The 12,936-nt window shown below is 32.4% G+C and overlaps 1 protein-coding gene across 16 annotated transcripts in view; it reads left to right on the top strand.

The window, feature by feature from the left end:
- The window catches only part of Rbfox1 (RNA-binding Fox protein 1), a 101,296-nt gene that overhangs the window by 74,680 nt on the left and 13,680 nt on the right, over positions 1-12,936 (top strand). For 14 of the 16 annotated variants that reach the window (XM_036363787.2, XM_036363788.2, XM_036363770.2 and 11 more), the window contains 3 exons: positions 2,329-2,383; positions 3,386-3,427; positions 7,340-7,360. In XM_036363787.2, the coding sequence (XP_036219680.2) occupies positions 2,329-2,383; positions 3,386-3,427; positions 7,340-7,360 (118 nt within the window). The remainder of the gene's footprint in view (positions 1-2,328; positions 2,384-3,385; positions 3,428-7,339; positions 7,361-12,936) is intronic. The other 2 variants (XM_036363771.2, XM_036363790.2) reach the window with 1 other exon arrangement.

Genomic DNA, 12,936 nt, shown 5'->3' with positions numbered 1-12,936 from the left:
GCACTGCAAACTGATACTTCAGCCGGTTGATATCTGTATAACTCCTTATGTAAGAAATATGCAAGGCTATGTAACTATGTTCTATATACATTAAGTGGGCGGGGTCATATTAGGTTTGAACAACTGTTTAGTTACAGAAAATTTATTTGTCTAAATATTGTTTTCCTTAATTTTTGCCGAAAACTTCTTCTGAACAAATTCTAGTGTACCATTTTGTAAGTTAGAAAAGACAATTTTTTCATATTTTTGTACTTTGTTTAGAATGAAAAGGAAGCTACAATGGTTAGCAACTACAAATAGTTAGATATTGTAATTATACAGTGTATTTTTTATAGTTATGTTCATATGGAATCAGTTTGAGATTTCAAATTAATTACGTGTTTTTAATCAGAGAACGTACTGGCTTTGTAATGATTTTCTGCAAGTTTTGAATTATTGTAACATACAAAAATTATATCCGATTTATGTATTTTACATCTAGCACTGGATCTCTGCCATTTGATTTTTGTCTTTATCGATATTTTTGCTTCCGAATTAAATTTTTAACAATTTAAACAACTTATCTAATCAATGCTCTAATTCAAACTTTCAGTAATAAACCATTAAACTAAAACTGTAAATATTTTGGATTTCGTTTTCTATGCGAATTTTATGCTATTAGCCGAATAATAACCTTCACTTTCCGGAATGCCTTTGTTGTTCGTGATATTACTAAGCCGATTTAAGCCCAGATTCATCTGATACTTGTCGCCCATTAATACAGATGTGTTTGCATATGTATGTATGTATGTATGTACATAAATAATGAAAATGCTCTTACATGCATTATAATATATTCTGCGAAATTAATATACTTTTAGTACTTTTCGGAATTAGTTTTTCTTTATATTTGTGATGTAAAATTTGTAATGAAAGAATGTTTTTAATTTCGCCCTATAAACATAAACAATCGCTTAAGTAGTTTAACACATGGTGAACTAGAACTACTGTTGATGTTAATTGAGAATTCACTGTTCCACGCCATGTGGTCTCCAGCAGACTAACGGGACGCAACACAATGCAATTTATTGGCCTCGCAACTTACAACAACGGCATAACCTACTTTGGTGTGAAGCATACTTACGGATGACAAGTGCACTTTTAGGCGTACAAAACCTTTTGTACAAACTATAAAATGTCAGTGAGAGCAAGTATTCTTATCAAGACAAAAAATGTAAATATGAAAATAGCAACAGCAACGGATATAATAATAAATTTGGCTCACAGCTAAAAATTTAAAATATCAACTGTTTTTAATTTTATAAAATAGAGAAAACCTTTGTTGAATTGTGAACAATACATTAGCTCCCATTAGTTAGAGTAGGTTTTATCAGGCAATATCATTTAAACCGAACGTTTCAGACACGATCTAGGTTAAGTACCTACTTTAATGGTTTCGAAGTATATGTCTCTGACGTCAAGGTTTTGTATAACAATTGTATAACATATTATTCATCCATTCGTTAAATTCGAGCAATCTTGTCAAAAATACATCAAAGTTATCTAATTGAATATATATATATATGTATATCGGATTTATACCAGTTTTTTGTTAGTTTCGTACCTCTTTAAGATTTCGCGAATCAAAGAAAACTATCATATTAATCGTCCATATCCTTAAGCTAATAGAGCCGCAGGTCAAAGTTGTTGTCCAATACTCGAGTACACATACAAGTACTTACATAAATATAAGTGTGCATATGGATGCCATGTACGTGTTTATATATTTGAAAGAGATTTGAATGTATTTGGGTGCATGCATACCTAATTTTGTTTGCGGAAATAATATACCTACATACATATAATATTTGAACGTTTATCAATTTACTTTTCTGAATATATGTATGTACATAAATGCACTGTAAAAACTTTTTGTTTAATTGCGTGTGTGATTCTGCTGCTGTTTTTCATTGATTGAATATTTGCCTGCGGATGTCCCACATGTCCGCCATACAGCTATCGCTATACCATAAATGTAAACATTTGAAAAAAGAAATAATACAAAATTTCAGCTATGACCAGGAATATTACTATTGAGTGCAAACATCATTGAAAATTGGACGCCATCAACTGGGCGATGTATACTTTGTTGAATATTGAAGCGTTCCTCAAAGTAAGCAAATGTATATTTAAGGTAGCCTTAGTCAAAAAAATAATAACACTAGATGGATAAGATATATTTTACTCTTTAAAATGACATATGTCTAAACCAAATATATCGTCTAAAACTTTTTGAAACTTTCAATTTTTGGAAACCATCTGCTTATACATCCAACTTCAACTAATAAGGTGAATAACGCTACCGCTCGAGTACAAACCAAAAAAGTAACTGCTGTTCCAAATGGTAAGTTTTATGAAGAAAACAAGATCTTATTTTTAAATTATCCGGCGTTTAATTGCCTAACCTAAACAAATCATATAGGTTTTAAGATCTTATCTTCAAAGTTAATTTATCAGATTATAATTGAGAACTATGTAAAAAAAACATATATGCTCCCGAGCATAAATATGAGCTAATGAGTATCATGTTATCGAAGCTCGTATAAAATGAAATTGGTTAAACACAAAATTTAATAAGAGCGTCCTTAGATGGAACCGTGCTATAGCATTTAAGTTTTAACCAGAAGTAAAAAGTTGTTATATAAAATATTTAAAAACTAAGTCTCTTTTTTATCTTGGATGTAGTAAAATTTTTGTTTAGCATAGCGGTCGTACCAGTTTAGGATCACATAGAATGTTACCCAATAAATGAATTGGAAGTTAAAAGGAAATAATACCGATTATGGTTAGTCTGAAAGTATTTGCCTTATACCAAATAGATATTTAACTAGACTGCTATTTCTCATGTATATGTTATTCCTAGAAGGAGAATCCTACTTGCGCATATGGTCTTACACCATCTTACCAAGTTATTCATTTACTAAATCCAAAGTCATAAATTTACTTTACTTTACTTTAGAACAAAAGAAAATAAAAAAAATGTATTAAAGCCTTTAATGTCTTGTATTCCAGAATTTTAATAAAATCATGCTCTTTCACGCATCCCCCTATTATTTCTTGTATGTATAATACATATTAAATAAAATCACACTATGTGAATATAACATTCATCATTGGCTCGTAAAGTTCGATAGTAAATTATATATATGTTTTATTATTAATATATCGATAATTTTCTTTACAACTTAGGCATATCTTAACAAATGAATTGTTAAATACATATATCGTTTGAAAAGGGGTTTAAAATAAGAACGTTTATGTTTTCGCTTGTTTACTAACTTACAACATATATTTTTAAGCTGAAATGAATTTATATTAAATATTCTTGTTTTTAAATCATACGCAGTTGTACTGACAAAAGACGGTGCCGTACCGGCTCCAGCTCTAGGTGAGCAGAATTTTTATGAGTTAAATTGAATAACCTAATATTTTGTCTTTTAGTTCAAAAAACTGTAAATAACACAATAACATGAATGAAGAAAGTGTAAAAAAAAATTATTTAAAACAAATTAATTAGTTTCTACAATAATCATATGCATGTTTGGTACATATGGTATACATGTGTATGTGTATGCACTTCTAAACAGAGCATGTTCAAATACAGTTTTTTCATTCCTTTTTTTTGAAGCGATTTATTTATTTTTGGGAAGAAGGCAACACCAAATTACAAAAAAGTTAAATCTTCAATACATTACGGAATGCTTATGCTATACAAGTAGACTACAACTTTGCATGGAACCTGAATATTTGGACTTTCGCAATATGCAATTTTGCATATGGGCGGAATAGGACCATTGCCACGCCCACAAAATGCCGTTAAGCGAAAACATATAAAGAGCTATAACTAAACTCCAAAATTAAGATACAAAACCGTTATTTTATAAAATATATTGCAGTGGAAAGGACATCTGTAATCTGAAAATTTGTTAAAAATAGACATGGTCCCGCCCTCGAATAGGTTTAATATGCATATCTCACAAGCCACTATAGCTATTTTAACCAAACTTGCTGAAATCATAATCTGAAGTCATTTAAATATTTATTTATGTACTGTGAAGATGGGTTAAATCATATAAAAACTCGCCCACTCTCCGTATAACCGTTACGTTGAAAACTACTTAATGCACGATAACTCACTAAGTAAATACGTCAGCATTAAATTTCTCATGCTATATGTTACGGAAGAGCCTCATAGGACATAGGAGGTCCGACAAAATTAGACAATGAGCTTTGCACCACCCACCTTTAAGTGAAATTCCTGATTTATATCAGGAACTATCTGACCCACTTCAACTAAATTCGGTACATAACATTATATTGCCATTTTTATCTCATAGAAAGGTCGGAGCTTGTTGCATTAACCTTTTACATTGTTAAAGTATACTCGAGAACATATTTCCTAGCATAAATAAATAATCACACACTGACCGACATATTCGGCATAAAATTTGTAAAACTAACCAAAAACATTTTATTTCTGAGTTTCCAATATATAAGGAGTAAAGTCAACCGGATGTTTGTAAATCCTGATATAATTAATATGGAGGCTAGGACAAGTATTCCAATCCCATATCTCATACAATGAACGATAATTTCGGTAAAAAAAATCAACCATGGACGCTGCGGTCCACATTTTCGGTATATGGGGGTTTGAACAGTTATAGCCCGATTTTGACAATTTTTAGATTTGAGATGGCATATCTTGAAGACACTCTTATTGCAAAGTTTTTTTTTCAATAAATTCATTAGTACTTGATTTGTATTCTGGAAAGTCGAAAAATCAGATGGAATTTAAATGTGTGCCCTCTCGTTCCATGTCGAGCGTAAAATTTTATGTTTCTGAAGCATTTAGTTATTGATTTATCGCGCTTTTTGTAGTTTCTATTAAAACCGTTATATAGTGAGAGGACGGGTTTATAATCCGATTATATCCATTTTCGCACTTTTGGCTAGGAGTTCTTAAAGGATTTGTCTTCAATGAATTAAGTTATTATAGCTTAAGCGACTAAGGAGAATGCTATTCGTTATACCAAATAACAGTATTGTATCTTATTGTAGAGCTTATTTATAACATTTTATTGGTTTTAGGTCAATTAGTGGCGTTTTGTGGGCATGGCAATGGTTCGAATGGTACCAAGTGTACCAAGTTTCATAATGATATCTCAATTTTTACTCAAGTTACAGCTTGCACAGACGGACGGACAGACAGTCACCCGGACTTCAACTCGTCTCTTCATCCTGATCATTTATGTATATGTCCCTATGTCTAACTAAACAACCGTTAGGTCAACAAAACTATTAAACTCTGTAGCAATGTTGAAAGTATTGCCCATCGGAAGCTATGATGTTTGCCCATCTTTCTGGCAGTTTGTGGATCCCATCCCAAAAGAACTTCTCCGGCTTGGAGGTCAAGAAAGAATCAATCCAATTTCTGATACCCTGTTCTGAAGAGAAGCGTACTCCGGTGAGGGCATTCTGCATTGATCTGAACAAGTGGTAATCGGAAGGTGCTATATCTGGGCTATAAGGCGGGTGAGGTAGAACTTCCCACCCACAGTTTTCCAAATAGTTTTTAACTGGCCTTGCAACATGTGGCCGAGCGTTGTCATGATGAAAAATTATTGATTCGTGTCTGGTCGTTTTTCCGCGATGGCCTTTTTCAAACGAATCAATTGTTTTCGGTAGAGGTCCCCATTGATCGTCTGACCCGATTTCAATAGCTCATAATAGAGCACACCCTTGTGGTCCCACCAAATACATAGCATAACCTTAGCAGCATGGATATTCGGCTTTGCCGTGGATGTTGATGGTTGGCCGGGCTTCACATACGATTTCTTGCGCTTTGGGTTATCATAATGAATCCATTTTTCATCGCCAGTGACAATCCGATGCAAAAACTTTTTTTGGTGGCGTCGAAGCAACATTTCCGACATGCAGAATCGACGTTCGACGTCTCTTGGCTTTAATTCATAAGGCACCCAATTTCCAAGCTTCTGGATGAATCCTAATGCTTTTAATCATCTGGAAACGGTTGCTTGATCAACTCCTAATACTTTCGCAAGTTCTTCTTGCGTCTGGCATGCATCTGCGTCGAGAAATGTCTCCAATTCTTCGTCTTGAAGTTTTTTTGGCTGTACGGGTCGTTCTCCGTCGTCTAAGTCGAAATTGCCACTTTTAAACCGTGCAAACCACTTTTGGCACGTTAGTTCGGCTAAAGCATGGTCACCATAAACGTCCAGTAAAATACGATAGCTTTCGGCAGCACTTTTCTTCATGTTAAAATAATGAAGAAGAACTCCCCGCAAACAAATTGTTCACGCTCAAACAATTTATATCTACTGAAAACGACGCGAAATGGCAGTACCTTTGAAATGAATATAGCCACAGATTAATACGACGCGAAATAATACTAGTAGAGCCCTCTCTTAGAAAACCGCACGAATTAATGCATACACCATAATTTAATAGTTATTGTGAAACTTAACTCTGTAAATTTTTAAAATTAATAACTGCTTACAAAATGACATCATTAAGCCATTTATCATATGGCACGATCCAAGCAATATGCATATACATGCAAGTATGTATATGTACAAAGAGGAGTATATATGGTTTAAATAATTAGAACGTGTATGTGGTATATACTGCAACTTTAAGCTATATCCAACTGATAATACTCGGCACAAAAATTGTTTTATTGTTCCCACCGCCTATTATATAATAGTGTAAAAATGTTAATATATTACACTAAGATATCTGATCGAAATGCATTAAATTGGATTAAAAACATACGCATGTCATACTTCTATTACGTACCTTGGTATATTATTCGGAATGCTCAAGTTCTTTTTACATCAAATATATAAAATCAATCTTGAATTGCACATATGTGTTAAGATAACCTTATGGTGATTGCATCTTCATAATCGCATGTTACGACATACAAATTGTTGCATTTTTAAATTGGTAACAGCAGAGAAAATATATATTAGTAGTTTGGGGTATGCTCATATGCTCGTTTATGAAAATATAATTGCATTTACATACAAAGGTATCTTAATATATACATAAATGTACATAATAGCCGTTTGCTCTATATTATAGAAACGAAAAGTGATTTTTAGGCATTCTCGTATATGGTAAACTAAACTTCTACCCTGGTTGTAATTTTTTCATCTAAATATTGTAATTTTCTTTCCTTCTATATGGTTCCATACTTGCTGTAATTATCAACACCACTCACCGTGCAACCGATCAACAACGACAATTACGAAACTTAAACATAATGTTCCTTCGATAGTGTGTGTTCAATGGCCAGAAGGTAAGCAAACCTCAAACCTTATATTTTATGTAACAATCTTAAGTGCAATTTTTACATATGTGGGTATAAATGTATCTGATTAATGACAGCTCTTTTGGAAAACTCAAAGTTTTTTTCGTGACGTTAATTACAAAGTAAAATTATTTTTAAAAAATTACTCCTAATTTCCGTGCTCGTCATAATAGCCGTGCCAAGCACTGAACACGCTTCAAAAAAATTAGGACACGTAGAAACAATATATCTTATGAATATATTACATTTGGTCTCGAGTTACCTTTACTAATTGGATGATTTTAGGAAAAGGGATACAATTATTGTGTTGTATGTATGTCAAGGTGCTGAAGATAGAATGAGTATATAAACATTTGAGAGTCAATTCATCTTACAATAGTACAATGAACCAAGTATACTGCGAAAAAATTAGATCTTGTATCCATCTACCTTAATATCCCTATATTATTCCATTATTTCGGTGGATAAGAAATACCAGTGTATAATATATTATCATCCTCATGTGTCTTAAAAATAGCTGATTATAATAATATTTCAATAATTTTTAGATATTTATAAAACAAATACTGTTTAAAAATTTGAGTTGTTGTTATTAATTTATTTCTGCTGCTTTTATATAAACTAGTATCTCATTTCGTGGTTTTATGGTTATAAGTAGTAGGCTTAAATCACATTTTAGTAGTAAATACACATAAAGAAATTATCTGACCGTTTTGTTACTTATTGTTCATTAATGTTTTCATGTGCATTTCATTTTTTCCCATTTACTCATAATTATATTATTCTTATTCCATTAATGTTTTATTGAAAGTTTAAATTTATGAATTAATCATAACATTCGTTACTACATATACCTACATACATATAACATGCATGTATGTATATGTTAAAAGTTTGCATTTGTAAAAGAAATAAGAAAAAAAGTATAAAAACCATTAAGTAGTAGATTTTGTAATAGTATCGAATAATTCAAAATAATTTTATTTCTGTGCTGAAACAGTAGTTTTGAGTAAATTTACCTTTCCCAAAAACTAAATCTGAGCACTGTTGAATATACCATAATAGATTAAATAAGTCCTTCAAAAGCTTCATATTTTTGCTGTTTCACACAAATTAATAACTTCACTATAAATATAACCATAGATAGGTAGCAACACCACGTGACATGCTCATATACATAATTTAAAGCATTCCAATTCTAATAAATGGCTTAGATCTTTTCGTATAATGTGCGAATGCACATTCTTAACCAAGTAATGGTTGAATGCTATGGCTGACAAACTGTTGAGTCCAATTTCCGATAACTCGTTCGAGCATTCCGACTGGTAACTAGCGAATGACACGCATGATGTTTTGCTTCAAAGCCTGAATCGAAGCGGGATTGTCTGCATAGACTTTAGACTTTACATATCCCCACAAAAAAAAGTCTAACGGTGTCATATCACACGCTCATGGTGGCCAATCGACCGGCCCAAAACCTGAAATTATCTGCTCACCAAAATGTTCTCTCAATAAGTCCATTGATTGATGCGATGTGCGGGAAGTGGCGCCGTCTTGTTGAAACCAAATGTCGTCGAGATTACGAGTTTCAATTTCAGGCATCAAATAGTCGGTTATCATGGCGGGATAACGCCATTGACGGTTACGTTCAAACCAGCATGGGCCTGATCGCTGAGAAAAATGTGGCTCAAAAACGTCGGATCTTCTTGGAACTTTTCAGGAGCCCATAGACCGAAAAACATTATTTACAGAACGTGAATTTTCGTTATAAAGTTGAACGATTTGTAAACGTTGTTCAAACCTAAATCTTTCCATGATGAAATGCCAAACAATACTGAACAAAAATAGCATGACAGCTTGCCACGACTCACGCGTGATCTGTCAAAAAGGGCTATTGAAAAAAGTTTTTTTAAACTAGGCTCTTTTGAAACTTTTAATTAATATGTATATATTTTAATAAATGTATTTAATTTTGGATCTTGTGTGTAGAAAAACTCGCAAAATATGTAATTTTTTTATTATTTACTTTTTAGTGGTAACTCTTATATTGGTGCTTGAAAATGATATCTTTGTCAAAATTTGAACGTATTTCTCTCAAAGTTCTTATCCAAAACGTGTAAATTAAACACGAATTATAGCCCCGTTTTGTGGTTTATCGTATCTTAAGTTATTTGTGTTATGTATGTATGATCGAATGCTACATAATATAATTATGCTTTCTGATTTCTTACACACTGAACTTTAAATAATGATTTGTAGATAGTTTTACCAGGGATGATATAGTATGGCCTATTCACATATAATTGGTTTTCACACTACATTACGACAATAATTTTGAAATTATGCTAGCCTCACATTAAACACTAAAAACTAAACATTCCACCTCAAAAGTACATAGTTTGAAAAAGCGATGAAATATAAAATCATAAGATAAATTCATCCATCGTTCTTCATAAAGTTATTAAATAGACCAAAGATTTTGCTTTTAATAAAAGCATTTCACAAAAGAAGCATCAATGGAATTATGTTTCAGGTGCTTTTTAAGTAACTTTTTATATGTACTAGAATCGCTGAGTTTGAGATCAATTTTTCTCACACGTCATTGAAAATATATTGAAAACGATAAACGAAGTGAAGTGACGCTGTTTTTTCTGCCTTCAGTGTCTTCCATTGAATGTATTAGTTACCGCTTATCACATTATCGTTTTTTAATTTGATATTTATTAGGTGTATAATAGGTAGATATCTCATAAATGCTTGCTAAATAAATTTATCTAAAGAACTGGTAATGCATAAGTTTTTGTAATAAAAATTAGGAAAATACTGTACAACTAAATGTTATCATAATAACGTTGCATAATTTAGAAGGCTTATCATTAAACTCTAAAGTTACGGTTATAAATTAAAAATTAAACGAGTAGATATACATAGATGTATGTTTTTATAACCGAATTTAAAATAAATGTATGTGGTTAATATAGGCACAAAAAAACTCGCTCGGAGGCCATTGCCTGCTGTGGTGTAAGTACTGTTTAAAAAATAATTAATGTTAGTTAGATACCATTCAGGTTCGGCGTTATAGTAGTTTACATCTTAATCAAGAAGAGCTATACATACGTAAAGTAGGTTCAACAAGAAAATAATCGACTTAAGTCATTGAAAAAAATATGTAAAGGTGTCTTAACAAAGTCCACAAATTATATAATAATTATTTATTCAATGCCCAACCGGCCTTAAATGCACTAAATGAAATAGAAAACTGTAATTTGGGACAGGGGACCAAGGTAAGGAAGGACACCCGTGGGCTAAACTTTTTTTTAAAGTGTGCCTGGCCCCGCCCAATAAATGGTTAAATGTACATATCTGCCAAACCGCTGAAGCTAACTGAACCAAACTTGCTCATAAGCAGTCTTTTTTAACATGTCTTCATACACTGTAAAAATTTGCAAAATTAGATAATAAGTTGAAAACTACTTAAAGTGTGATAAGACACTGAATATATGCGCCACATGTATTAAATTTTCAACCAATATGGTAGAGAAAGGATTTTTAGAAGCCGGTGTAAAATGGGCGTGGAAACGCCCACCTTTAGGTGAAGTCCCATATCTTAGAAACTACTTGACCAATTTCAACTAAATATGGTGTGCGAGGTTACACAAACAAATCGGATGACCACGCCTACCTCCCATGTAACAAACTTTTAAATTCGATCTGATTCTTTTACTTTACCATACATCAATGAGTTATCAGAATAGAACTTTGCACAAATAGTACCCCGAAGTTATTTTATCTTACGCCCAAAAATAGTCGAAATCGGACTATCAGTTTTCAAGGATCTAAACACCAAATATGTGGACCCCAGTGGCTATTTTTTTTACCGAACATATCGGTCAATCTGTGGATCTAGTATTGGAATTCGGAAGAATATTTTTGTTATGTCAAGAACGGCTAAAGTCGGGTCAATACTTTTCTTAGCTTCCATATACCTAGCATAAATATTTTGGAACTTTTGGTTGATTTTATACTGCATCTATAGGCCAATATGCCTAGAAACTCTTTCTTATAACAGTGTATCTTCTTGCCTAAAATGGATAAAATTAGTGTAATACTCCTAGTTTAATATACATTTTTGCCAACACCTGAAGGTATTTCCTAGGACATAACTTAGCCTTCTTTACTTGTTCAGCATATGACTGTGTTAAACTTCGCCATATTGCCCTACCATTCTGTTTTAATTGATTTATTGTTCGCATCTTAATTTCTGAGGTCGGTAAGTCGTAAGACATATTGGGACCTTTTGCATATGAACAAAGAAAAGCTACTTCAAAACGTTTCGAGTGAACGGAGTTCATTTCTTAAATACATCTTTGCGTTTTTGATTTTTTCTGCAATTACATTGCGCCTTAAAGTTTATTGAAAATCAAGGCCTACTTCATTTTCAAATTATTGAATGCGAAAAAGCCGGTGGATTTCTTGTTGAACATACTGTAGATGATCATAAGTATGCCGATTCCGTCTTAGAATATTTGTGGACTATGTCGATTATTGTAGGAGGCATATTTTCAGGCATTGGCAAAATTGGCAATTGTATATTAATTTGCTTTTGCACGATTTCCCACATTTCTAACTCAAAAGGATGGTGTTATCATACAAAGATTATCTCCGAATATCAATGCTAGTCCGATTTTGACAAAGGCACTAATTGTGCAAAATTTTATCCGATATATTCATTGGTCTAGTCGTGATTGTGGCCTGATTTCTCATTTTCTCAGCTGATTATAGGAATGTAAAAATACATAATATTAATATTATTATACTGAATTGTGTTAAATTGAAAACGTGGGCGGTGCTGCGCCCATTGACGAATTGTGACCCCGAGTTGTATAAAGCATTTTTGCTGTGAAATTCAATGTATTTTACGTATTTATTTTGTAAATATGCGTACTTTAAGTAGTTATCAACATTACCGTTATATAGAGAGTGGGTGGGATTATAAATCCGATTTCACACTGTCAGAGCAGATGCCAAAAAGATTTGTCATAAGCAAATTTGGTTGATATAGCTTTAGTGATAAGTAAGTACATTAAGCCTATTAGTCAGTATTAGTACCAAGTTTCATTAAGATATCTCAATTTTTACTCAAGTTATCGCTGGCGCAGAGGGACGGACAGACAGTCACCCGGATTTCATCTCACCTCGACACTTGAATTATTTATAAATATAATTTTATATACCATATAAGTATCTCGATTAGTTTAATTATTTTGTTTGGTCTTACATTTTAAAACTGTTCAAACCTACATCAAAACACGTGTGGAACCATCGCATCTCTTAGCTGCACTGCAACTTCCATATATGTATGTACAAATTGCGCCTTCTTAGATTCAATAAAAATAACTTTGGAATCGCTTTGAACATACATATGTATTTTTATACTCACATTGCCACAGAGTATATTAGTTTCGTTCACCTAACGGTTGTTTGTATTACCTAATAATAATCGAGTTAGGTTAGATATAGAGTAATATATGTACATACCTATATATAAATGAGGATCGCAGTAT

Source organism: Bactrocera oleae, chromosome 6 (assembly GCF_042242935.1).
Source record: "Bactrocera oleae isolate idBacOlea1 chromosome 6, idBacOlea1, whole genome shotgun sequence".
Lineage (NCBI taxonomy): Eukaryota > Metazoa > Arthropoda > Insecta > Diptera > Tephritidae > Bactrocera > Bactrocera oleae.
This window is presented reverse-complemented; position numbering and strand designations above follow the sequence as displayed.